The sequence below is a fragment of the Coffea arabica genome, chromosome 6e (assembly GCF_036785885.1).
Source record: "Coffea arabica cultivar ET-39 chromosome 6e, Coffea Arabica ET-39 HiFi, whole genome shotgun sequence".
Classification (NCBI taxonomy): domain Eukaryota; kingdom Viridiplantae; phylum Streptophyta; class Magnoliopsida; order Gentianales; family Rubiaceae; genus Coffea; species Coffea arabica.
Window position 1 is genome coordinate 62,262,168 of NC_092321.1, and position 25,297 is coordinate 62,287,464.

Consider the following 25,297-nt stretch of genomic DNA (forward strand, 5'->3'; position numbering starts at 1 on the left):
CGAGTTTCACACACGCGCGCGCACACATACATATTTATTTATTTATTTTTATTTATTAAAATGATTTTTTTATTTTGTCCCTTATTTAAAATTACATAAAATATAAATTTATATTTCTTTTTTTGGAAACAAATTTATATTTCTTAAACTCACTTAGACTCGATTAGATTAAACTCGATTGGGTTTGAAAAACATGAGGTTCGGTTCGAGTTCAAGTGGTGCAAAACGAAATCGAATTCGAACTCAAAGTTATCAAAATTAAAAGTCGAACTCGAGTTGAATTTGAGTAGGGATGGTAATTGAACCGAGCGCTCGTGGGGGCTAATGGGATGGGGTTGGTAGGGCAAGGGGAAAATTTTCCCTCCCGTTAAGCTCCCTCGCCCCGCCACTCGTTAAAAAAATTATATATATATTTAATTTAATTAGTTACAAACTTATAATCATGATATTATTAGTTATAAGTATTATATAATGTATATTACTATATATAATATACTTAATACTATCAATTATACTAATAATTATGCATGTCATATCTACTAAATTTCTAATTACACTTAACACATTAACACTTTTTTCTAAAAAAAATACCATAATGATTTGATGATTGTATTTGTCTCTAAAATGAAAATTTTACTACTTTAGTTATAATTGTCTCATCGTATTAGATTGTATTCAAAAGGTTTTTATTGATTATTTTTATATATTTCAATTGTGAAATTATAGTGAATACTAAATTGAGTTTGCCTTTATAGTGAATTTAGCCCCGCGAAGGAAAAGGAGCAAAGCGGATTGAATGGTGTGCTACTTGAGTTTGCCTTGGCTCCATTGCACCCTTAGATTTCTTGAGTTCAATCCGAATTTCAAATAGCTTGCTTTGACTTTTGACTCTATCAAGTGAATGAACTTCAGTCTTTTTTTTTTTTTTTGAAAAAGAACTTCAGTCTTCAAACCTATGCTTAGACACTTGACATTTACAACAATAATTTATTTCATTAGGGACACAAAATGGGAAAAAATTCCTTATTCTGCTAATTTGTCCTTCCATCCTGTCCTCGAAGCCGCCTTATGGCTTCATGACCTGGTCCAGGTGTGAACTTGAAGGTCGATGCATGCCTCCAGCAATTTCACGTTCTAGCTCTTTGTAAGTACATGTCAACTTCAATTAATCCATCCATGTCTCCTTGTCTTTGTTTGTCTTGCAAATTTGGTAACTTTTCATGGGCTTCTCCGGATCCTTATATGCGTTGTGTAATTTCAATACATCTTTTCGTAAATTCTTCTGTTTGTTTCAGTCGATGGAAAACCTCTGTCCCTCCCACTTTTTTTCTGGGACTCCCCCTCCCCCCCTCCCACTAAGTAAATATTAGTTTATTTAAATGTTGCAAATGTCTCTGTACGAGTTTGTTTACTCGAACGCCATACTTTTTGCCTCAAAGCTTGGATTTTTATTCTTTCAAACTTGGTTTTTAGCCATAAACAATGCATTTTTGCTGTTTGCAATTTAAGTGTTGGTTTCAACTTAGTGTTCTTTACTTCTTTAGCTAGCCTGCCAAGAAAATCACTTTAAAAGATGGTCTAAATTTAACTTGACATACTTGGAAACAGAGTAGAAATTCATTTATACATTTCATGTCTGGTATCTTTCTGTCTGCTGTGGTCATCTCTGTGTGCGTATATTCAGGTCTCCAGTGTGCTTTGTTTTGTTGTGCGATAGAACTTAATGTTGCGTTAGGTTTTATAAACTTAACCCGCATTCCATTGTATAGCATTGTGTGGGACACCATAATATGCTGATTGAGTTTCATTTATTCTCTAATATATGCTTCAGATTTAGAAATTTCATCAGGGTAGCCCCTACTCAATCTCTGTTGAACTCTCATTCGAACTTGAAGTTTAAATTCAAGTGCTTGTCGTTCAAACAAATCCATATGGAGGATCAATCCCCGAATAGGTTGAAGAGTCATTCTAGGGGGGCTTTAATTGTTCTTGAAGGTCTGGACCGATGCGGGAAGACTTCACAGGCTAGCCGATTAGTTTCATTCTTAACAGGGCTGGGACATGCGGTTGAAATGTGGAGGTTTCCTGATAGAACTACTGTTGTTGGGAAGATGATCTCTTCTTACCTTTCCAATAGGTCACACTTGGATGATCGTGCAATTCATTTACTGTTCAGTGCAAATCGGTGGGAGAAGAGGTTCTTTCTCTCACACTCTCCTTCTTTGCCTGTCTAGCTGTGTGTAGGGCTCCTGGTAAACTTGCGTATACTTGACTTGTGTTTCCATATGTTATATGGTTTACCGAGTAGAAATGATTGTCGTTTCTGGGGTAATGGATCCACCTTCAATAGTTTTTAATTAAGTTGCTAATTTTGGCATAATCATGTTGTTTCTCATTTATCTCACGTCTTGGTTTCGAATTAACTGAACATTTTAACCGTAAGTCCAGAGAACATTTTCTTGTCGAGTAAATAAAGCAGTTCTGATGAACATGAGGGAAAGTTGCTCTAGAAATTTGCAGAATTTCGAATTATATGTGCATTTAGATTTGTTGGCAAAGCAAAATGTCGTTGCACTTAGCACATCTTATCATGTAATTGACTTGAGATATCCAGTTAGAGAAAAGAAGGGTCTCCAGTAACTTCGCATTGTATTCAACAATGGGCTAGGTTTGAAAGAATCTGTTATCCACCCATACACTGTAATATAAAACCAGTTTGAGACAATAGAGGCGGCTGAAGATAAATGATGACAATACGTCACAAAATAAGCCAGGGATAAGTTTTCTATTTCTGCTATTGTTTTTGATACACCTATCTACTTTATCATGAAGAAATGTTTATCATTGGGATTGTTAGAGCACAGAATTGTTTCTTTGCATGTTGCAGAGAAAATGGATAATTTCACCACTTACCGTGTTCAAGGTTTCTCCATGTAGCCTAAGCAATTCCAATGACTTGAAATGCTTATTCGTTGAACGTTCCATATAATGTGACTGCAAATGCTTGATAGAGATACTCATTTGTACCTGAGTGTATTTCAGGTTAAACATTTTCATTGAATTATTCAATGTTTCATTGCAGGTCATTAATGGAAGATAAGCTTAGGTGTGGAACTACTCTCATTGTTGACCGATATTCTTATTCTGGTGTAGCTTTCTCTTCTGCCAAGGAACTTGATCTCCTGTGGTGCAAGGTAACATGGTCTTTATTTAATGCTTATTATCTGATTGTGACAGTGCTAGTGAGTATTCCATTTTTTTTTTTTTTTTTTGCAAGTGCAGACTCCAGAGAAGGGTTTGTTAGCTCCAGATTTGGTGGTTTATCTTGACATATCACCAGAGGTAAATTCTCAGTACATGCACTTGCAGTAGTGGGGCTTTTGGCCCCTTTTACAATTAATCCTGATGGTAGTTTTGTACTTATGACACTTTGATGTGACAATATGCAAAAACTTAAATTCCCTGATCATTTAACCAGTTTCAGCTGGATGTGATGGATTCACTTTATGAGTGTTTATGTTCTTTGTTATCTTGTTTAGCCATATAAATTGTGGTGAAGACGTGAGTTATATTCAACAACCATCATGAGTGTTAAAAGTAGAAATACTTTATGCTTCGATAGACATATTGTTGCCTTGACCAGACTGCTTCTTAGCTGACTGAAGATATTTTTGACAAATATCAGAAAGCTGCTGAAAGAGGAGGCTACGGAGGCGAGAGATATGAGCAGCTTGAGTTTCAAAAGAAAGTTGCTCAGTCTTATCATAAGCTTTTTGATGCCTCTTGGAAGGTAACTTGTTTAGCTTCTTCCTCTACCCTTGAGTTTTAAATATTAAACCAAGGATGGTATGTTCTTTGAGACAAATCCAAGTTAAAGAAGTGCAATATTTATTGGGATTTTACCTCTGGGTTTGGTTTTACAATTATAAGTTTTTTGGGCTGTCTGTGTGCGACCAATTTGTAAGAAATTGTAAAGGTTGCTTTATATGCAATAGTTTGAGTCCTGAATCTTGGATTAAAAATTTCTTACATGTTTCTGTATTAACTGCCAAGACATCAAAGTGATCCTTGATATGTGAGAAGTTGACTTGCTCTACTGGCAACACCGTTGTTATTTTGGTAGATATAGGTGGAGTGTAACTGCTGACCTTATTTCTTGGTTATTTGTAGATAGTAGATGCCACCCTGCCCATTGAAGAAATTGAGGAGCAGCTAAGAGATGTAGCGCTGGATTGCTTGGTTACGTGCCAAAAGGGGAAATCTCTCTCACAGCTATGGTCCTGTTAGTTATAGGTTGTTTTAGGTTCGGGATATCCTGAGTAATTGTGATATATTTACATCTTTTGCTGTAACTGGAAATGAAGCCTTGTACTTGCTCTTCAGCTTGATGCCTTGACTTGCAACATGAACCGCTAGTTAACCATTGAGATGCTGGTCCAGGTGAGAGGGGCGGAATTAATTCATTATTCACAGCAGTTTTGATTGCCGTGGAGGAGGACTCCTAAAGCAGGGTTCGCAAACTGAATGCGCGATGGCTCGGCATTTAGTAGCCGGGAGTAGCTGTTGGTGGTGTTTTAGACGAACATGGATCAAAGCCACTTAGAAGTTGAAGCAGAGTTGCAGAAAAGATTCCTGAGAAGAAGTGACAGGCAGCGCAACAGCCATAATAATACTAATGTTGTTGGCAGGATGATTAGGGAGTTGTACTTGTACCCCTTTGAGCCAAACCTTCAAGGGAGTGAATGAATTTTGTGGATGTTCTCATTCACTTCTCTTTCTTGATCTACCTAAATGCTTGCTTTTGAAGTTTTGCAAAGGTAAATGCTGGTATTGGGCACCTGATCGTTACAATAATCATGTTAAACTTTTAAAACAGTGGAGTCTGCATAGAATGCAAGTATCTAATTGGCATAGAAGATTGATTAGTCAGTAACCAAGTTTAGAGGTTACATTCTCAATGAACAGAGTTTTTTGTCTTCTGATACTCACAATTACATGGTGGTTCAAGTTTGTTAAAAAGAAAAAAAAAAGGGAGCTTCTCCCAGAACGGGGCTCAGGCCCAATATGGTTGGGCTTGATCTTGTCCATGAGCCCAATGCAATCGTCCTGCCATCTTAAGCTTGAGCAAAAACCAAAGGCCCAATTAGCAGTGCCAATACCCGTGGCAGTGACGGGAAAACATTGGCAGTGGCATTCGGCAGTGAGAATTGAAGCGAAATGCAGGCATACATACTGTTGGGGCGCACCACAATGGACGGCGGGGGAAGCTCCGGCTCCAACAGGAGCTTCCTCTCCGACAACAACCGGAACCACTTCATCCATCGCAGCCTTCGCCGTCGACCACATCCCACTTTCACAGCATCAGCCACCGCCCCCAACAGCCGCCACCACCACCACCAGAACCACTATGACGTGCTGGGCGTCCCCCCGGATGCTTCCCCCTCCGATGTCAGAAAAGCTTACCGCCTTCTTGCTCTCAAGGTGCCCCACTACCTCTAGTATTTGTTCATACTTTCTCATTTTCTTTGAGCTTCACCTCAGTATTGATTTTGGTAACCAATTTTGCTTTCTTGATTTTACTGGTCCATAACTTTATTTCTTTTGGTTTTTTTTCCCCTGGGGCCTGGGGGGTTTTCGATTGTTGCCCAATTAATGAAAAAAAAAAATCTTTGGGATGTGAATGAATTGGTATACCATCATTTCATGGCAGCAAATAATTATTGGTAGCACCTTTCATGACGATTATTCACTAGTGAATTGTGGGCAAGCTATAAAATATGGAGAAAACAAAATCACTCTGTATTTAGTTGCAATGTAGCTTGACTGAACAATCTTCTGAGAAAATCATCTAGTGAGAGCATCAGTCAAGGCGGAAAGAAGTAAATTTTCCCATTCAAGAAAGGATTTTATTTCCTAGCCAAAAACCGAGTTCCATTTTGTGGTGACATTTCTAACTTGTCCAATTAGAGTGTGACAATATTTCAGGCTGTTTATCCTATGGACAAACTAGGTAACAATCCTTTCTATGGTTGACATAGATGAACTAACATTTTTTATGTTTCATGAAAAACTAGAGGGGTCATTTCAATGCTGGGGATTGAGAAAGTAAGGAAGCGGTACTTTGAACAAAAAAAGGGCCAAAGAAACCATCACAAGACTCTTAAGAGTTTACTGTTTTTCAGGGTTCACTTTTGATTTGAGGTTTCTTTTATCAGGAAAACTTTCCTATTTTAGTGTTCATTGATCTGTTAGAGTGCCACAAAATGAGTTAATAATCTGTAAAAGAATAACAACTTGAGACATTGGAAAGTAGAATTTGAGTCCATCTGCTATTGGCAATCATCATTCATGTATCTTTAAGACACTTGAGTTTAACATTGATGTCCCTATCATTTGAAAGAGAGGGCAATGGACAGGATCAGCCAAGAATATTGTTTCATAATCCAAAAGGAAGATAGGACAAGTTTGTATGGTATGACAAATGTCGTGTTTCGAGTAATGAGCATAAGAATTCAACCCTCTTGATCCTCCAGTTGGATGGGCGAATCTCAGGTGGATACAGGCGTTACACAGTCATCTACATTAAGGCCTTTTCTCAGACTTTGAGAAATTTCTTTGCAAACATATAATAACTTTTTCTGATTGCAAAACTAAAAATTGTAATTGAAAGAACGTCTAGATTTTTCTGTCTCTTGAAAAGAGACTTAACTTCCACAGAGAATGCCATCTTCGACTATTATGTGATGGCTAAACAGTTACTAACTCTACATGTACTTCTGTCTAGTAAACTTTCTGTTGAGCTTGAATAATGGGAGCTAAAGCTGTTAATTTAGTGCATTAGATGGTTGCAATCTGTAATAGATTGAGACCTACCGATCTGAACAATCTGAAATTGTGATGCTTAGCAGCTGACTTTGTTTAGGCGTAGGCCAGCTCGAATATGTAAGTTCAAGCATCATCTTAGGTCAATCAAAGAGCATGTGCTTTGGCATTTTGGTTATCTACAGTGCTTCAGTTTGCACTCCAGTGAAAAGAAGTGAAAAACGAAGATAAGGAAACAATTAATGTTGGAATAAATTTCCCCATCCAATTTAATGGCAGGAGTTGTAGAGAGATTAATGGTTTTCTGGATGCTATGCATATTTTACGAAAGCCTTTTGCTTTTTCGCAAAGTTACTTCTTGTGGATCTTAAAAGATCCAGAGTAAATATTAAACAATGTGGCGGAAAGCTGTGAGGCAGGGAGTTTGTTGCTATTGAGATGTTTTGAGCTTGGTGCTTCTAAACCTTTTTCTGATTCTTTCTAAGTGGACTTCCACTTACACTGCATGACATACATTTAGGCGGACATAGGTATGATGATATTGGCAGTTAGAATTGGTTGATGAGTACATATTTTGGCCTGATGACACAAATTCTTCCTGCTGCATGCATCTTGTGGTGATGCTGGTACTTTCTAAGGTTATGCTACTTTAGTTCTCTGGCATATCATTGGCTGCTGTGATCTGTTCTTTGTTGTCCAGATTCACTTATTTAGGGCGCTTGATCATTTTAGATTAGATTTTCATGTTTGGTCCTCGTCAAATGGATACTAACGGTTCTCAGATAATTGCAGCACCATCCTGATGTTAGCAAGGATTCAGGAGCTGATGAGACTTTCAAGAGCATCCGGCATGCTTATGATGTGAGCAGTTGCTTCTATATTATAATGGCTTGCTGATATTCTAAAATATGAATGCATAATCATCTGAGTGTTCACCAAAAATAAAGATTATCAGTCTGTGGATTATTCTTTTTCAATATTTTCTGAAATTATGGTCTTTTCAAATAACTGGTTGCATTATATATTTGGCTTTTAATGCATTGAAATTACTCTTTGTGATTAGGGCTTTTGTCACTAATATGCTGTATTTGATTGGGTATGGTCAATAAGGAATAAGGCTTTGAGACCACAAATAGAATTTATTCGTTCAATTGTGTAACTAATGAGACCTTGTCGCTCTAGATGGATATGCACAATATATTGTTGCTCAAAATCCGAGGAAACTTCTTGTTTGGTTAAAGAACTTGCTTTAGAAGCTTCAGCAATTTGCTCAAACTTTGTCAAACAAATGGAAAACTGTCCTCTTGTAGATATTATCCAACGAAACAACAAGAAATCAGTATGATCGAGCCCTTCGGTATCAGAAGGATAGTCGCAGGCCATTGGGGAGTAGCTGGGATTACAACCCCGAATATGAAGATGAGTTAAGGATCTATAGATGGGCTTACGTTAAGCGGAAAATGCGACAGGAGAAATATTGGCAACACAATCAATCAAAAGAGAAGAGGCATTCATTCTATGACGAAGCAGAAGAAGTTACTGAGGATGAAGAGAGAGGCTCCTTTGTTGAAGTGCTTAAATCAGCTTTCCTGTCATTGTTTCTAATGCAAACTGTTGGTGTACAGTTGTCTCTCACTTTTAGTGCCCTCATGGCTTTCCTTGACCAAAAGCTGGATGCTGGATACAAGATTGGTTATCTGGTTGCTTGGATGCTGGGAGGAAGGGGAGGTGTTATGCTTATATTGTGCCTTTCTTTCGCAAGTTGGGTTTGTGGCAAAACTAGTAGCAGCCTGGTTGCTTTAACAATTGTGGCCATGTGGTTCGGTTCGAATCTTGCAAGGTTTGCTCCACTTCCGCAAGGTGCTCTTCTTACACTCTTGTACATGTCAATCAAGCTACAAGTTGATTTAAAGTAAAGCAGCTCCTTCTGTAACAAGTTCCTCTTCTTTTCTGCTTGTACATATGTCCCTTAAAAGAGAAGCCAGCCTTGGATGAATTTTAAATTATTAATTTCTTCATTTAGGTGCTGAAAATTGGATGTAGATCTCCGAATCTTTTCCAACTAATATAAATTGTTTACTTAAATGTAAATTCAGAGTGCCCAACTGTAAATTCTAGAGTTCAGAGTTCCTAACATTGACACGAGCAAGTAATATGGTGATTTTCTTTTCTTAGTCATGGTAAATTCAGGAGGAACATAGAACCTTTCTGATGATAAAAAGAAAACATCACGGAATGTAAAAAACTTATCAGCAGGAGCCGATACCTAATGCTGATAGCATATGTCAGAAGGGAAGAATCGTTCTGGAATTTTACAAAAAGAAGTATCCTGATGTTTCCACCAATTAGCCCCTAAACCTGCACAGAAGATTTCAAGTAGTGTCGGCTCTTATGAGGATTCCACTCTCTCTTTCTTGGCTTCCTCATTGGTGGTGTGGCCTTTCTTCATCTCTTTGAGATGCCTCCACAGGTGCCTTCCGCTGGCCATGTCAATGAATACCCAGAAGCCATTTTGCATCATCTGAAAATTTCAAGGTTAAAAAAAAAAAAAACCCCATATCCTCGTGGGACATCTTCCATATTACAAGCGAACGACGAAAAGATCAAGAAAGCCCGGAGAACAGAGGAAACGAATAGAAAAGATGATCAAGGCAAGGGGCGTAGGAATCTTAATATCTTATTCTACCTTGACATAGCTGAGTCCTTGCTTTTCGCGAGTGGGTTTGTGTGCAGAATGGTCTGAAACCATCATCAATCCAGATTCTTGTGAAGAGCGGACGCTCGTCCATGCAAAATACCCAGCTAATGCGGCAGACAAGAACACCAGAATGAACCGTAATGGACACATTATTGTTTCCAAGACAAGAGCAGATCAGCAAATATTATTGACAACACTAATGCAATCTAATATATTGGCAGTAGAATTCAATTGGAAGAAGGTTGATTGGAGCAAACTTTCTTCTGTAAACAGCTATTATTGCACGATCATATATATATATATATATATATATATATATATATATATCGTAGCTTTTGCTTATTTATTATTATGAAAAGCTCAGAGTCAACGCGTTTCGCCTACACGAAAAAGGATGGGTGAGTTGTAGTGTTTTTATTAGCCAAGTCAAACGTGGTGCCACCTACTACTGAGGATGCTTCCAAAATGTTTTGATCGCAGTTCTACCAGAGAAAGCTTCTGTTGAAACTTGAAGCTTGAGTTTAGTTGTAATTTAGCTGAGAAAACAGGGGAAAAAAAGGGGTTTAAGTTAAAAACTGAGACTCAAATATAAGATTAAATACACGAATTACGGCTAGTTATCCCAATCTTGGAATGCAACTAATGAATTGTCTGATGTAAGACCAGAATGGTTGGAAGAGAACAGGGGGGGAAAAAACAAGAGAGAAAACTCAAAATTAGAGAAGGAAATAAGAGCAGAGAAATGTTGACAATTTTCTTCACTGTTGTTTGGGGCTTCGGGAAAAAAAAAAAAAAGGAATGGATAACTAACACACGTTGGTTTACCTATTCAACCTTGATCTTAGAAAAAAAGTAGGGTTCTGGTTCGGTGTGGAATTTCCATCCTCTTTCTTTTTATCTTGTTTTCTCCCAATCAAGAGAAGATATAGAGGGGTTAATGCCTCTTTATTTTCGTCTACTTGCCTCCACTTCTGTCCATCCAAACTGGGCGGTGGATTCATATGCTATCATCATAGTCTCCAGACTAGATGGAATCATATTATGTGGACAGCTGTTAGATTGGCTTAAAAGTTTAAATAAACTATCATCTTCATGTTACTGAATTGTCATTGGTTTTACAAATTTAGTTCTAAGCAAGTGTAAGTGACGTTTTCTTTTGGTAAGTAGTAGCAGTTGTATGAGGAGACAATGGGAGACAGCTATTGGCTTATGTTCAAGCTCCTTTCTTCCAAACAACAGTTGTTTGAGGAGAATGCATTTCCAAGTCATGAGAACGCGTTTTGGTGGGTTTTTGTCAAGGAAGAAAATCAATGTGGAAAAGTAAAGAAGCACGTTTTGGCCTTCATTAAGATGTCAATATATGTAATACTAGTACTGGTAGGCTGCCTGGTCTTTCCCCTGGCCTGCTTTGCATGCCACCACAAAAGTTGAATGGATATCTCATTTAATTCGAGAAGAGGTATTCATCCTATGACTCCACAGTTTTGTTTTAGTTACTGAAAAATGTTAATAAGAGTGTGGTAATAAGCGATGCATATATAGTAGTTGATGGGGCATGGCATTTAGGAATGGCAACAGGGCGGGTTTGGAGCGGGAAGGCCTCGTTGCCAAAAAACTCCCCCGTCCCTAGAAGCTTACAAGTGATAATTTGACTTTTTTTTCTAGAAGCTTTATTCAATAGATCAAAGTTAAATTCAAAAAAAAAAATAAAATACGGAGTTGAAAAAAGTGAAAAAAGACAAATGAAACAAGAAAAGTGTTGAAATGAAACACCAAGAAAATTAAGAAACTCAATTGGATTGTATAGATAACATCTGAGAATACTTCTAAAACGCGTAACATGTTTGTACCAAATATTAACTAGGAATTTGGATAGAAATGAGATAAAGGTTATGTTTAATTGTTAAATATTCTAAATTTATTATTATTAAATTATATAATATAATATATTTATTTATATTAATAAATTGAAATGGGGGATGGGGTGGGAGCGCCCCATTTAAAACGGGGGAGAAAAAATTCCCCCCTTCCTTGCACCTGCCCCGCCTCATCCCCACTCCATTACTCCCCCTGCTGCAGGGCGGGCACCCGTCCTCATTGCCATCTCTAATGGCATTTTGTTGCAAAAGGGACCAAAGGCATCACTTGATTGAGACTAAAGTAAGTAATAACTACGGCTCGAGCACATGAGATGAGGGCCCAAAATACTGCATCTTTTAGTAACTAAGTTGGCACTAACTGTTTTCAAATTTTGGTTATAAACTGTTTCAGCAATTTGGCTCTTTTTGTGAAATTATGGCTGTAACGTTCTCTAGATTTGATGTCAAACTAGCTAAAACCTTTTTGTCTAGATGAAAATAGTCAATTTAAAAAAAAAACTGCTATATAAAAAACAACTTAAAAAATATAGGAGTTTACTATCAAAGATTCATGAGGAGATGTTACTCAAGTTAATTAGGTAGGATAACAATAATAATAATCAAAACACAACTCTTTTTAACTCCTCAAGCCAAGTAGATAGATTAGATATGGACGCCAAAAAGCTGAAACATGAAAGGGAATATATGTGGTAGCAGCTAGTAATGGATTGGTCGTCGAAATATATAAAGTATCTAACAGATTCCTTTCTTTCTGAGACGGATTTCCATCTCAAGATTCTTCTTCCCAGCATCAAAATGGACCTCTCTTGCATCATCTCCTCCTAACTTTCTTGCATCATCTGTATAATTCGACCTAAAACTACTATCTGTTTTTGTTTTTGGTGGGGAAGATTAGGTCCATGCATTAGCAGTTTACATAGAATATAGTACTACATTTATTTATTAACAGAGGGAATGGACTTGCTTCTTGCATGAGAGTACTTTCTGTATATTGATAAAATCATTTGAGATGGTGGCTTTGACGCACCCAACAAAACAGAACTATATATGCAATTAGTCTCCACAGCAGTTGGGTGATTTGAATATAATTTCATGATCATAATGGATAACCTCCCAATTATGTTGGTGTGGATACAAGAATTTTGCTCTGATAAAGAGAGAGGATTCAATTGCAAATCATGGACATTATTCTTGACCAAGAATTAAAGGTGAAAACATTTACTACTACTAACACAAGAAGCACAATGACAGGCCACCAAGCATGCCATGCATGCATGGGGTGGTCCGGAGTCAGTGCGCAGGTTCAGAAAATGAAATGACCTCCGGCAATTAGCTATTACTAGCTAAGGTGGGGGAGGACAACCCCACTACTCTTTCACCTTCAACGGCCGCCTGCAGGCTTTTGATCATAATAATAATCTTGTGGCGATGGATTCATTTATTAGTAGTGGGTGCGGGTGTGACATTACTGTACTGTTGGATTATAGCAGAGCTGGTGTGTGCAGGTTGTCAGCTTCTTGATGCACGATCAGTTCGGTTTCATGGTTAAAGAGGAACTTCGATGTTGCTTTCTAAATGCGTAACAACGTCGAAAAGGAGCAGGTATCAATTCTTAAAATGGAGATAACACGACAGGAATTCACGACAACATCAACGAGTAAATGTACGGATCCCTCTACGGTGCAGATATCCTCCACATGAGGTAAAAGCTGCCATTGCAAGCAAATCTTGACACGAGTGCTCTGATGAAATTGAGGGTGTCTGCTGGGCATGACTACATGAGGATGAGGAAGAAAGAAATGGGCGCAAACTTGGAAACCTGCAGAACCGGTGAATGTTTGATGCGACGTTTTGCGAAGACAGCTGACCTCTCACCCTGGACCAAGTCAAGAGTAGGGCCGAGCCGCCAAGGAGCTTGCGAGCAGCTCGGTTAACTGTCCTACTCTACTCAAACTTGAATTCGAGATCGAGCTAGTCGACCGGAAGCAAATCGAGTTTCGGGTCAAAATATATGCTATTCGAGCTTGACAAGCTGCTCGTCGAGTACTTATTAATTTAAATAATACATATTTTTAATATATGAAATTACCACGAGGGATTTATGCTTTCAAATAATTTACAAGATGATTTGCATACTCAATAAAACTCTTTAATGGCAATAAGGTAATAGAATTTGAAGTAGATATAATTCAATTTCATTCTCCGGGTTTCGACCTTAAATGCTCAAAAATGGGTCTGATCGAGCTTTTTATGCTTGAAAGCAGCATTGAGTAGTGAGTACTCGAGTTCGATATGGCTCGATTTTGACACGAGCCATATCGAGTCTGAGTTCAAGTTTTTTGACCATTTCACTGAGTTGAGTTCAGTCTTCTATTTTTGAGCTCGAGTCAAGTAAGGTATAGCATTACTTGAGTTCGACTCGACTCGTATACACTCCTAGTCTAGAGTAAATATTAATAGGGGGCGTGGGGCTGGCAAAATTACACATAAACCTTGGTAATGCAAAAAGAAATTATAAGTAAAATTGATTATACACTTACTCATATATTCGTTTTCAGTTGAAGACCAAAAAACTTGCAACAATCTATCTTTATATTAATGATTTAGTACTTTTTATTAGAACTAGCAAGCTTACAAGTGTAACAATTGACTCTGCACTAAGTCAAGTCATCATATATGAATAAAAAGAATAATTCATATTTAGTAAATGAGATAAAAGTTATTTGAAGAGAGGGAAATTATAAGTAAAATTGATTGTAGAGAGTTAAAAGCAAAAATTGGTTCAAGCATCCACCGATTCTTTAATTCTCTTCAATTTGACGTGCCATTGATAAGAGAAAAAAATAGTTGATTGAAATAAAAACTTTCATATGTGTATGAACGTACATACACACACGCACTGGGGAACTGTTAATTCCTGAAAGGCAAGGTACTGGGGCCTATTCTTGGTAACTTCCCTGCTAATGCAGTTATCCCAGCAGCCCTACATCTTCCTAGCACTCGCGTCGACATCTGCTTGCAATGGCAGCTTTATCCCATCTGGCGATATCTCCACCGTAGAGGGATCCATAAATCAAGTGTACACGCCGGTGTCCACCACCACCACCTGAAGAAGCCTAAAGCCGTGTAGGACCGGAGGGAAATTAAAAGATTCGTCCAAACTAAAGGTAGCCATAACTACTAACCGAGTCACTCGTCAGCAGTATTGTGTACTGTGTTCATATATTAATTGTTACTGATTTCTCGTTGGTTTTCAAGAAATTTTGAAAATTTCCAGTTACAGCCATTTGTTTTAGATAGCGAAACATGATCAAGAGCTAGTATACTACAGCTAGAAACCAGGAAGTTAATTATGACTGGTGGGATTCGTGTTGGAATCACGTACCCTCCTCTCGGCCACTTCCACTTTAATTTGCGGCAATGGGTGTTCGATGTTGGATTGCAATTTGCAAGACGAAAAGCTTCAAGCTTTGGTTGGGTGTATGCTTCCATGCACGAATGTCTGAAATTATTCTCTTCCTTTATCTCTGCTTCCTCCCTTTAAGAAACAGCGTGGGATGCTCATCGCACTAGCGCTACCTCCCTATTTCCATTGGAAGAGATATCTAGTTAAATTTATAGTACAAGATTTGATTGTGCTACCTCCCTAACGATAGAGTTATCATTTGATTGTGCTGATGCTGATTTGTAGGCTGTAGACCGTAGAAATCAGTGCGCTTAGGTTTGCAACACCAACATTAGGGGTGTTGGCGATTCAACTCACAAATGACTCATTCAAATACTTGACTTGATTCGAATTTGAGTAATTCAACGCAGGAATCAAATCGAGTTCGAGCCTCTTTTTGTGCAACTCGAGTGCTTGTTGAGTAGCTCAATTAATTTTATTATTCATATAATATATTTATATTAATTATGAAATAACCAATAAGGGTTTATATTTTACATGAATTTTGTATTTCAAGTTTTTGAGTACTCGAGCTCGTTAAGGTTGTCGAAATCAGGTTTAATTGTTTTTTCCTCGAATTGAGTCAAGTTACGTAAATTTCTTCTCGCTCGAGTCGAATTCGAATAGACGTGCTTATCCTCAAATTTGAGTTCAAGTGTAACATTACTCGAATTCGACTCAACTCAACCCTTAATCAATATCCCACCACAGCCTACATAATGGAATCACATTCATATTCTTTATGGGTGAAATAGCCAGTACTAGTGGTACTACCTACTGCTGCTGATGACGCTATTTTACTTTTTATAGATCCGTATGTAAGTCTCTATATATACACAAATATCCCCAAAAGCTTGGGATGTGGCTACATCTATGAGATTCCTGAATTGAAGTGGAATGAATTCTGATTCCACGTCTTGTTGTTTCGTCAGCATAGCCCTGAATCCACTCGATTGTAGAATAATACTGGGGTGCTGGCGCTCATCGCCTGCATAAAAAGCCTTGGGAGAGGCCGGGGGCCGTACCGCCCATCACACCTGGCTAAATTTACTGTCTGCACCAGCTTCTCCAGTATTAACCCTCTCTCTCGAGGCTCTAAATTCTCAATAAATTAAGGTATGATTCGATATTACATCCTCGACTTGTCTCCACTCTGGAATTTGTTCAGTTACGTTCCGAGTTTGATCTAATATAGTACTAAAATTTTCTGTAGTTTCGTCGTACACTGTAGAATGCACCGACAGTATTCCGGTTGAGATAGATTGAACTAGCTAATTGGTTTTAGCTGCAGGGTGTTGTAACCTCTGGCAGCTACCCTCTGGTAACGGTACTAACCGGTACTCCAATTTGTCTTGATGCTGTCTGTCTCTAGTTTCAAGAAAAGGATATAGAGGAGAAGGTTGAAGCCCAGTTAGGTAACATCTGTTGCATTCTCATAAACGTGGTTAATTGGAGATGCTGCTTCTGAATTACTACCAATTAAAAACTCATCTCATAGAAGACATATGAACAAAGATCCTAAAATCCGGAGTCCATCTTGGCAAAATACACAGAATACTTTGTCGGTTACAAGGTTTTGACAGTCCCAATTGCCAAGCAGCTAGCTAGTAGCATATGAGATAGAAATAGTGATTAAGAATTGCTCATCCCAACATACTTTGACCCATTCAAACACTATAGAAGAGCCGCTAAATATAATATGATGCCGGGGACCAATAAGGAGTGCTGTCTAAACAATGATATTGCTCTATCTAATTGCCACTGTCTTGGCCTATCAAGTTTGATGGTAATTAAGAATAATTTGGGACGTTTTCTAATGTCTGGTGAGAGATCTGAATGGTGTCTCACATGCTCCGATTAGACCATTTATACGATTAAATCTTTCTGCACGTTCCTTTTGAGAAGTATTTATCGGGCCAAGTGCAGGTTGCTTAATTCATCCCTTCAAGATTATACATATAATCATCAACTAATTGCAGCGAACCCAGCTATTTGCAGTTTCGCATCGTTCTCGAGAGGAATATTCAGCCTCCACAGGATCTGATTTTGTTTTTCCCTCTCTGTTGATTGCTGTTCAGGCAGTTCGTATACAAACCATGAATGCATTAGTTGCTACAAACAGAAACTTTAGGCTCGCTGCTCGTCTGCTAGGCTTGGACTCGAAGCTGGAGAAGAGCTTACTGATCCCATTCAGGGAAATTAAGGTTCCTCACACTGCTCTTTCTCTGTCTTTTTCACCTTTCCACTCTGTCATCAGCAATGTATGTCTGTTTAGCTGGAATGCCACACATTTGTTCTTCCCTTGTCCCTGAAGCTTTACATGTTGCCAGAGTAAATATAAGTTCATTAAGGACTTCAAGGCTCTGGTGCCAATGCTCTTTCTTCTTGTTCTTTTCTTCTCTGTGGTTTGTGCTGCCAAAAGTTTTCACTGTCATTTGCTAAGCCACATCGTGTTTTAGACTTTTTATTACCTCATACTTACTGTGTGCTAGAGTAATTCGTTGACTTCAAAGCCGGGTTATTTTACCATCATCGTCATTTGGCTCAGGACAACCCATTCAAACCTGAGTTAACATATGTTGTGATGTTCAATCATCTATATCTGATTACGATAAGAGTACATAAACTGCCAACATTTCAGTGATTTAATATTTTTGACTTATTAACATCTCATATGTTTGACTTATGTTTTGCCACTACTTCCTACTCAATTGCAGGTTGAATGTACCATACCAAAAGATGATGGTACTTTGGCCTCTTATGTTGGATTTAGAGTTCAGCATGACAATGCTCGAGGACCCATGAAAGGGGGGATCAGATACCACCCAGAGGTTGTTTAAATCTTCAGATATGTTAGCTATGATAATCTCTAATGATTCAGCAGTAATTCTTTTCTACACTACAATTTGACAATAGATGGCTAGGTGTAGACAGTTTGCATTTACCTATTTCTTCCAGATTATATGAGATTTAATTTCCAGAGTTTGGATATTCTCTTGTTCTCATTTCTCTCTCAAATAAGATTATGGTGCTGTAGGTTGACCCTGATGAGGTGAATGCTTTAGCACAACTAATGACCTGGAAGACTGCAGTGGCCAATATACCATATGGTGGGGCTAAAGGAGGGATAGGATGTAATCCAGGGGATTTGAGCATCTCTGAGCTTGAAAGACTTACTAGAGTTTTCACGCAAAAAATTCATGATCTGATCGGAGTTCACACTGACGTTCCTGCGCCTGATATGGGAACAAATGCACAGGTCAGTGCAAAACTTGTTTTCAACAATATGATATGATTGGAGCACATAGCTAGTTGACATTTTTGCTTTGGAGAAAAAGATAGTGATCAACACAACATTGTCTATGAAGCTCATCCAATTAACTGGATTTGAAATGCCGTGCATTTGAGCAGACAATGGCTTGGATACTGGATGAGTACTCTAAATTTCATGGCTATTCACCTGCAGTAGTAACTGGAAAACCTATAGTAAGTTATCCAATTCCAAGTGTACAAGGATCAGTGTGCTTCTTGGATTTCTGAGATTTTGAACCTCAGAAAATTTTCCTCATTTAAAATTCTTGGGTGACAGGATCTTGGTGGATCCCTAGGCAGAGATGCAGCAACCGGGAGGGGAGTACTCTTTGCAACTGAAGCCCTGCTTAATCAATATGGAAAGAGTATCGCTGGGCAGCGATTTGTTGTACAGGTAACACCACTGGGAAGTGTACCTTCAGTTTCTAATATGTTTGAATACTATGGGATGCATTTGTAGTTTCAAGTGTACCTTCAGTGTCTGATATGTTCGAATACTGTGGGATGCACTTTGTTGAAACTACTAGTTCATTCAAAAAGCCTTCCTTGAGGACTTAGAAGTTGCATCACAGAGTGTCTCATGACTCTGTGAGAAGAGATAGTGAGTTAAAGAGTCAAAAATTATCAAGTGTCATATGATCATTGAATTTTCTTCTTGATTTCAGGGATTTGGTAATGTCGGATCCTGGGCTGCCCAACTTATCAGTGAGCAAGGGGGAAAGGTAATTGCTGTAAGTGATATAACAGGAGCCATAAAGAACAGTAAGGGAATTGACGTACCAAACCTGCTCAAGCATGTCAGGGAAAACCGCGGAGTCAAAGGATTCTGTGGTGCTGACAGCATTGATTCCAATTCTATTTTGCTTGAAGACTGTGACATTCTTATTCCAGCAGCCCTCGGAGGCGTTATCAATAGGTGGTTCTTCTGGCCTTAACATAGATTTTGTCTGACACTTGGTATCTTGCTTTTATGTGACTTTCTTACTTACAATACAAATGGACATTTGAATTGATTGAAGGGATAATGCAAAAGATATTAAAGCCAAATTTATAATCGAGGCAGCTAATCATCCTACTGATCCAGAGGCAGATGAGGTTAGTATGTGAGATCAAAAGGCATAGTGTCTCAAAGCAAAAGAACTTGTGCAGTGAAGCAGCTTAACTAACCTTGGCTTGGCTTTATAGATATTAACAAAGAAGGGAGTTGTTATACTCCCAGACATATATGCAAATTCTGGAGGTGTGACAGTCAGTTACTTCGAGTGGGTTCAGGTATCCATTTAGCGCTTCATTTCATGATATTCCTGGAAACCTCTATTCTTAGTTCAGCACCTTGAGTACTTTTTGGTCCCTTTCTATATCATTCCTTCTTTTTTCCCTCTTCGTCTTTTTTATTAGAAAACAATGCAATCTGATTTTTCGTAATGCAGAACATTCAAGGGTTTATGTGGGACGAAGAGAAAGTAAATGCAGAGCTTAAGACATACATGACTAGAGGATTTAAAGACGTCAAGGAGATGTGCAACACTCACAACTGTGATCTCCGGATGGGTGCCTTCACTCTAGGTGTCAACCGTGTTGCCAGGGCAACGGTTCTTAGAGGATGGGAAGCCTGAGACACTGTCGGTTAAATAAAGACGAAGGTTCCAGTAAATCTAGATGAGATCTTCATCTTAAATCTGGTTCAAATTACTGCTTTGATCCTGCAATAGATTTTAGAAATAAGTTTTGACCCTATGATGATTTGTAATCTTAATTTTTCTGACCCTGATCCGTTGAAGAGTGCATCACGGTTTTGTCCCTAAGATGTCTTAGTTTAATTTTTTTGCCTCTGACTCTTCATCAACCGCAGAACTGAATAATCTTGGAAAATTCGCTGATGACAACTTCAGTTAGGCTTTGTAACATCATTACACGGGACTTTGAGTTGTGAAATGTAGTGGTCTACAACTCAAAAGTTCTTGTCAAGTATGCATTTTCTGCAAACTTATGGAGAAGGGAAACTAAAATGGATTAGCTGAAGAAGGAAAAAGCAATTAATGTGCAATAGCTACATGAAATGAATTTGGCAGATGAAGACGTACGAATACGATACAAATCAAGCATCTTCCCACCAGCCAGACCAACCCCACCCACAAAAAAGAGGACAAAAAGTAAATGCAGCACACAGAGCCGCACGGGGTTCAATTCAATTTATAAAGAGTAAACTCGGGCGCTTTAAACTTTTAAAGAGAAACTTGCAATACTAGATAGCTGTTGATTCCATTAACGACTGAAGGTGGATAATAATGGCAGCGTTTCAGCCAGCTTGAAATCGAATCATAGATTAACAGCTAAAACAAGAACAGTGCACATTGAAGTACATAATTTCGTTCTATGATCTTCCCCTGCCCCTAAAGCCACCTCCACGGCCACCACCTCTTGGACCACCTCTTCCACCCCGTGGTGCACCTCTTCCACGGAACCCACCCCCGCCACGTCCGCCAAATCGTCCACCACCTCTCCCTCCTCCACGCCCTCCACCTCTGCCACCAGCTTGTGCCTGTCCCCTGAAAGTTTTAGCACAACATCCAACGTAAGAGGAGTCAGAAAATGAACCAGTGTAGATAAATGGGATTTTATGAGCCAAAGCTACTATATACTATATTAGAAAAGTGCACCAATAAAAACATTTAAAGAATTTGTGAACATAGATACCTACATAATATATCTACATCTATCTTTTTGCCCATCTTAAGAAGCAACACAATTATCAGTAACAAACCAATAATTTCAATCACTGAGCAACCACTCACGGCCAAGGATCCAAATGTCCTCTTCAAAATAACCCAAATATCAATCATTCAAATGCCTTATGTAAGATTCAGGGATACACCTCATTTCCAGCTTAGTAATCCACTTAATATATCATCAAATGGGTACTCTGTCTCAGTTTCAGTTTCAGATACTTTACACTTTTGCTCATACTAAACCATTTTATTTGTGGTTGACACTGTTAAGGCCTTAATGAAAATTTCGAAGAAGAGAGATACCCAAGATTTCAGAGCAAAATGTAAAAGTGAAAATAAGACGAGTATTAATAAAGAAAATTTATCTTGGTTAACAGTGTTACAACTTTACAAACTTGGAGGAAGGTGACAGCTAAGATTTCAGAGTATTAGAGAAATCAAAAGAAGTAAGTTAAGAGATTAAATTGGTCCTGGAATCGGGATACGGTGGCTAGTCATTAGCACAGTGGTTCAATGACAAGTAGGTGAAGGAACAAACACCAATCTTAGACTAGCTTGTCAGGAAACATGACTAAAAAGCTAATTCCTGGTTCACACTGTACTGACAAAGAATCTGATTCAATCTCAACATTTCTAGATAACTGAGTTGCTGAACCATCATCTTGTGCATATTATAAGTGCAAATGGTTGGGGTTGATGCTCCGGCTATGACGAGTAACATAAAATAGTATCGCAAACGTTGCTTACCCCGAAGAGTGAAAACTATGAGCAACAACTTCAATAGAAGTGGCAATGTCTACCTAACCAAAAAGTATTTTTGAATATGCTAATTGATAAGAAGCGATAAATTTAATACAAGCAAGATTCAGACATAAAGCTAGAAGAAAATACATACTTGGGTTGGGGCAAGAATCTAGAGAGCGGCAAAAGCTTAGCAGGGTCAATGTAAAACTTATCTCCAGCTGAATAAGACGTGGCTACAATCCCCTCCATCATTTTAATGGAGAAAAACTGCAAGGTTAATCCATAAGAAGAAATAAACCAATTAAAAAATGTAAACTTTATAATTGTTAAAGAACACAGAAAAGAAGCAAAAGGGATTGACAATGGACTCACGGACTCATTAATGGGTCCGAAAATCTCATCAACTTTGCCAATCTGGGTCTTGTTCTGAAGGTAAATTGGTGCATTGAAATAGGGAATCTTTTCATTTGTTAGCGTTGTCACTGCATCACCCTCACATGCATGGAGGAATGTAGAAATCTCTGCAAAATATACAACAACAAAAATGCAGCATAAATAAAAACGCAAAACAGAAAAGAAGAAGACCAACCCCTCAAATGAATCAACTATTCGAACTGCAAGAGTAATACGGAGACTGAGACAGAGAAACAAGAGCTGACCAACAACTTCGGCAGGGGGCCCTTCATCGCGAAAGGCTCCTCTGCCGCCGCCACCAAAGCGACCGCCTCCCCTGAACCCACCACGCCCCCCATCTCGTCCTCCGCGGCCTCCGTCCCTGCCGCCCCTGAATCCGCCTCCCCCGCGCCCTCTTGGAGGTCTCATGCTGCTTCTTCGACAAAGTAAGTAAAATCAAAACTGAAGAGGGCAAGGAAGAAAATAGCGAGCGACGAAGTGGCAAAGGGTTTAGGAATTAGGGTTTAAGGAGTGGTACCGGTGAATTTCAAATTGGTCCTTTAAAGCGAGCTACGATTTCAGTTTGGTCCTTCAAAATAGCAAACGTCTCAATTTAGTCCTTAGAACTGAAATGGTCCCAAAAAAAAATTGGAACTAATCCCTCAAATTGGGGGGAAAAAGTCCCAGCTTAGTCCAAAAAAATTGTGCCAAATTGGGAAAAATCTAAACTTGGGATTAAATTGAGAGTATTTGCTACTTTGAAGTGAAGTAACTTGTAAACTTTTGCCAAAGTGAACGATAGAGATTTATACTTGCCAAATCAAGCATGGCAGCAACTATTAATGGTACAACCTACAAATACTGTGTAATTGTAGAAAGAAAAAAACCCCAAATGGGCAAAAATTCGATTACACCCCTAAATAGGCAGAAAGAAAAAAAACAAGGTCACCACTACAACTCAAACTTCTTTTTATATAGTATAAGGATAATGCAGTGCATTCAATATAATGGTATAGCTAATTAAGGTTAAACGTGTGCTATATAATAATATTGAGAGCAATCCAAAATTTAAATAGAGATTTTGAGGTTAATACAAGATATTGGATATGTATGTCAATTAAACAAAAAGTTATGTTCTTTCTTTACCTAGATGCAAACACAATAGCTGGACAAAATAGTTTAAAAGTGTGACTTTACATATGTGTTTATAATGTTAATAGTTTATCACCACGTACTTAGTTAATTATGATATTTATTGGTCATTAGCACATTATTTGTTATATAGCTAGTAGGATAAATAAATATTATATATATAGTAAAACATATCAAAATATATCTTAATTGATTAAAGGGATAATTTCAGAAACCTCCCATCAAAATTTTTAACAATTTCACTCACCTCCCTTTAGGTTTGAATAATTATACTAATCTTCCTTCATGTAGTAAAATGACTATAATATCATTCACTTATAAATAATTCCTACAAACAAAAAATCGAACAACTACAACTAGTCTTGCATTCTAAAATAACAGCTACAATACAAAATAAACTTTTATTCTCTCTTTCCACCTCTCTCTCCTATCTTCCTTCTCTTACATCTCATAATCCATTATTTTTCTGCAATTGCCATATACACAACCATCTAATACATCTCAAATCCTCAATATTATGGAAATAGATCATTTGTCCATTTTTTGTAAGTATTATTGAATTGAAATTGCCAAGCGACAAGTTGTCAAATTAAATTTGTTGTCAAACTAAATGAAGGTGAAAAAGGATGGCAATGATATAGAGTACAGACGAGAAAATGAAAGTGATAACTAAAAGGGGAACATAAATTGAGGAAGGTTACGTTATTATGCCAATTGTGTAAAAAGGAATTTTAAAATATAAAAACTGCAATCAGATTTGGCTAAAGACATGGGATATGGTCTCTAGTGTTGCTTTTGGTTGCTCCGTGTTGGTATTCTTGGTGGGTTAGATTATTTTAGCATCAACATGGTTATAGTCATTTATATTGAGTTTGTAAAGTGACATTGATCAATTCAAACACTGAATTTAGGCAGAAAAAAATGAGGCCAAAGATTAGATCGAATGCAAATTTTAATTGTCATAGTTGATTTGCATGGGAAGCTTTGAGGCGGCAATAGTAAACTGTCAAAATTGTGAAAACATGAAGAGTAAGTTGAAATGATTTATTGAATTCGTTAGGATGGTGTTTATGTCGTTTACAATAGTTGCAATGTGGAAGAAATTTATTAGTGAGTTTTTCATCCTTCTAAGTAATGAAGGGGTATTTTAGAATATTTGAGAACAAATTTAGCATACTGGATCTATATTGTTACTAAAATGCTAATCATAGGGACGGTAATTGTAATTTTTTAAACTAGAGGAGAGCTTCCTGAAATAGTCAGAAACCTCAGGGATGGTTTCTAAAATTATCCCTTGATTAAAAGCTTTCTATAAAATGAACACATAATTGAAGAAATTTATGAAAACAGAGTTTTGTGCAAACAACGCCCCTTTTGGCTTGCATTTTTAAGATCGCAAGATCAATGTGCGGTAATTCTACTATCCTACACGCAATCCCATCAAATTTACTCGAGGCAGAGGGGTTTAGATCTTATACTTGTACAGGATTTAGATGAGTTAGGCGAAGTCCAAGGATCCAACAATCCGTATCCCAATAGTAGCATCTATGGTGTGGACTGTGGAGTCAATTCGTGGTGAGACACACATCACAGAGGCGTTAACTAAGCACTCCACCAACAACCTTGTGTGTGTGTGTGTAAATTTTTTTTTTTTTTTTTTTTTTTGAGGGTGGGTTGAATATGTTGCAATTTTTGATGGATGAGTATCTCGAACCTTGTATAAAGAGGGAAGGGAATATAGAGAAAAATCCAAGATTTTGATGAATTATAAAATCATTCTGCAAAAGGGAAGACTGTGATATGTGCTTCCAACAAGAGGGGGTCTTCACATTAATGAAATGTGTGCATGATGATGAGTTCGCATTTTGCAAGTGCGAGGTACAGCTGCATTTACTAAACTTTGATTCATTTTTCGGCAAAATGGACAATGTTTCTCGTTCGTGGTTGTTGATTTTGATACAGATGATGGCAAACTTTTGTTAGAGAGACTCGAATTATTCATTGGATAAATTGGTATTTGTGTCAAGAAAGGAGAAAGAAATGGATTCTCTTCCTTGCAAACAACAGAGAAGAGCAGAAGGTATGCTATCCTCGCATTCGCATTTCAAGAATGTGAACTTTC

The 25,297-nt window shown here is 37.9% G+C and overlaps 3 protein-coding genes and 1 long non-coding RNA gene across 14 annotated transcripts; 2 read left to right on the forward strand and 2 right to left on the reverse strand.

Annotated features, from left to right (window-relative positions):
- The first annotated feature begins 928 nt into the window (after positions 1-928).
- LOC113696226 (thymidylate kinase) lies at positions 929-8,913 on the forward strand. 6 transcript variants are annotated; one of them, XM_027215627.2, is made up of 9 exons: positions 929-1,144; positions 1,832-2,197; positions 3,083-3,194; positions 3,283-3,342; positions 3,686-3,790; positions 4,171-4,303; positions 4,441-5,481; positions 7,615-7,683; positions 8,133-8,913. In XM_027215627.2, the coding sequence occupies exons 1-6, from the start codon at positions 1,077-1,079 to the stop codon at positions 4,285-4,287; spliced, it is 828 nt and encodes a 275-aa protein (XP_027071428.1). In that variant the 5' UTR covers positions 929-1,076; the 3' UTR covers positions 4,288-4,303; positions 4,441-5,481; positions 7,615-7,683; positions 8,133-8,913. The 6 variants fall into 6 exon arrangements, with proteins under 6 accessions (XP_027071428.1, XP_027071427.1, XP_027071429.1 ...); XM_027215626.2 differs by having other exon boundaries at positions 4,171-4,293; positions 4,384-5,481; XM_027215628.2 differs by having other exon boundaries at positions 4,171-4,293.
- Positions 8,914-8,958: 45 nt separating this feature from the next.
- LOC140009701 (uncharacterized) lies at positions 8,959-10,529 on the reverse strand. The gene is made up of 2 exons (XR_011817219.1): positions 9,509-10,529; positions 8,959-9,343 (listed from the first exon to the last, which is right to left on the reverse strand). It is a non-coding gene; the product is annotated as an uncharacterized lncRNA (long non-coding RNA).
- Positions 10,530-14,284: 3,755 nt separating this feature from the next.
- LOC113695282 (glutamate dehydrogenase B) lies at positions 14,285-19,962 on the forward strand. Of its 6 annotated transcripts, none has more exons than XM_027214318.2 (11): positions 15,708-15,961; positions 16,131-16,255; positions 16,924-17,049; positions 17,563-17,676; positions 17,883-18,104; positions 18,257-18,331; positions 18,435-18,551; positions 18,823-19,073; positions 19,177-19,252; positions 19,343-19,429; positions 19,588-19,962. In XM_027214318.2, the coding sequence occupies exons 3-11, from the start codon at positions 16,942-16,944 to the stop codon at positions 19,771-19,773; spliced, it is 1,236 nt and encodes a 411-aa protein (XP_027070119.1). In that variant the 5' UTR covers positions 15,708-15,961; positions 16,131-16,255; positions 16,924-16,941; the 3' UTR covers positions 19,774-19,962. The 6 variants fall into 6 exon arrangements, with proteins under 6 accessions (XP_027070120.1, XP_027070118.1, XP_027070119.1 ...); XM_072055944.1 differs by having other exon boundaries at positions 15,713-15,961; positions 16,059-16,260; XM_027214313.2 differs by having other exon boundaries at positions 15,821-15,961; positions 16,137-16,260.
- A 418-nt stretch (positions 19,963-20,380) lies between these two features.
- On the reverse strand, positions 20,381-22,564 carry LOC140009702 (H/ACA ribonucleoprotein complex subunit 1-like protein 2). The gene is made up of 4 exons (XM_072055946.1): positions 22,290-22,564; positions 22,003-22,151; positions 21,782-21,897; positions 20,381-20,706 (listed from the first exon to the last, which is right to left on the reverse strand). The coding sequence occupies exons 1-4, from the start codon at positions 22,450-22,452 to the stop codon at positions 20,532-20,534; spliced, it is 603 nt and encodes a 200-aa protein (XP_071912047.1). The 5' UTR covers positions 22,453-22,564; the 3' UTR covers positions 20,381-20,531.
- Between the last annotated feature and the right edge of the window lie 2,733 nt (positions 22,565-25,297).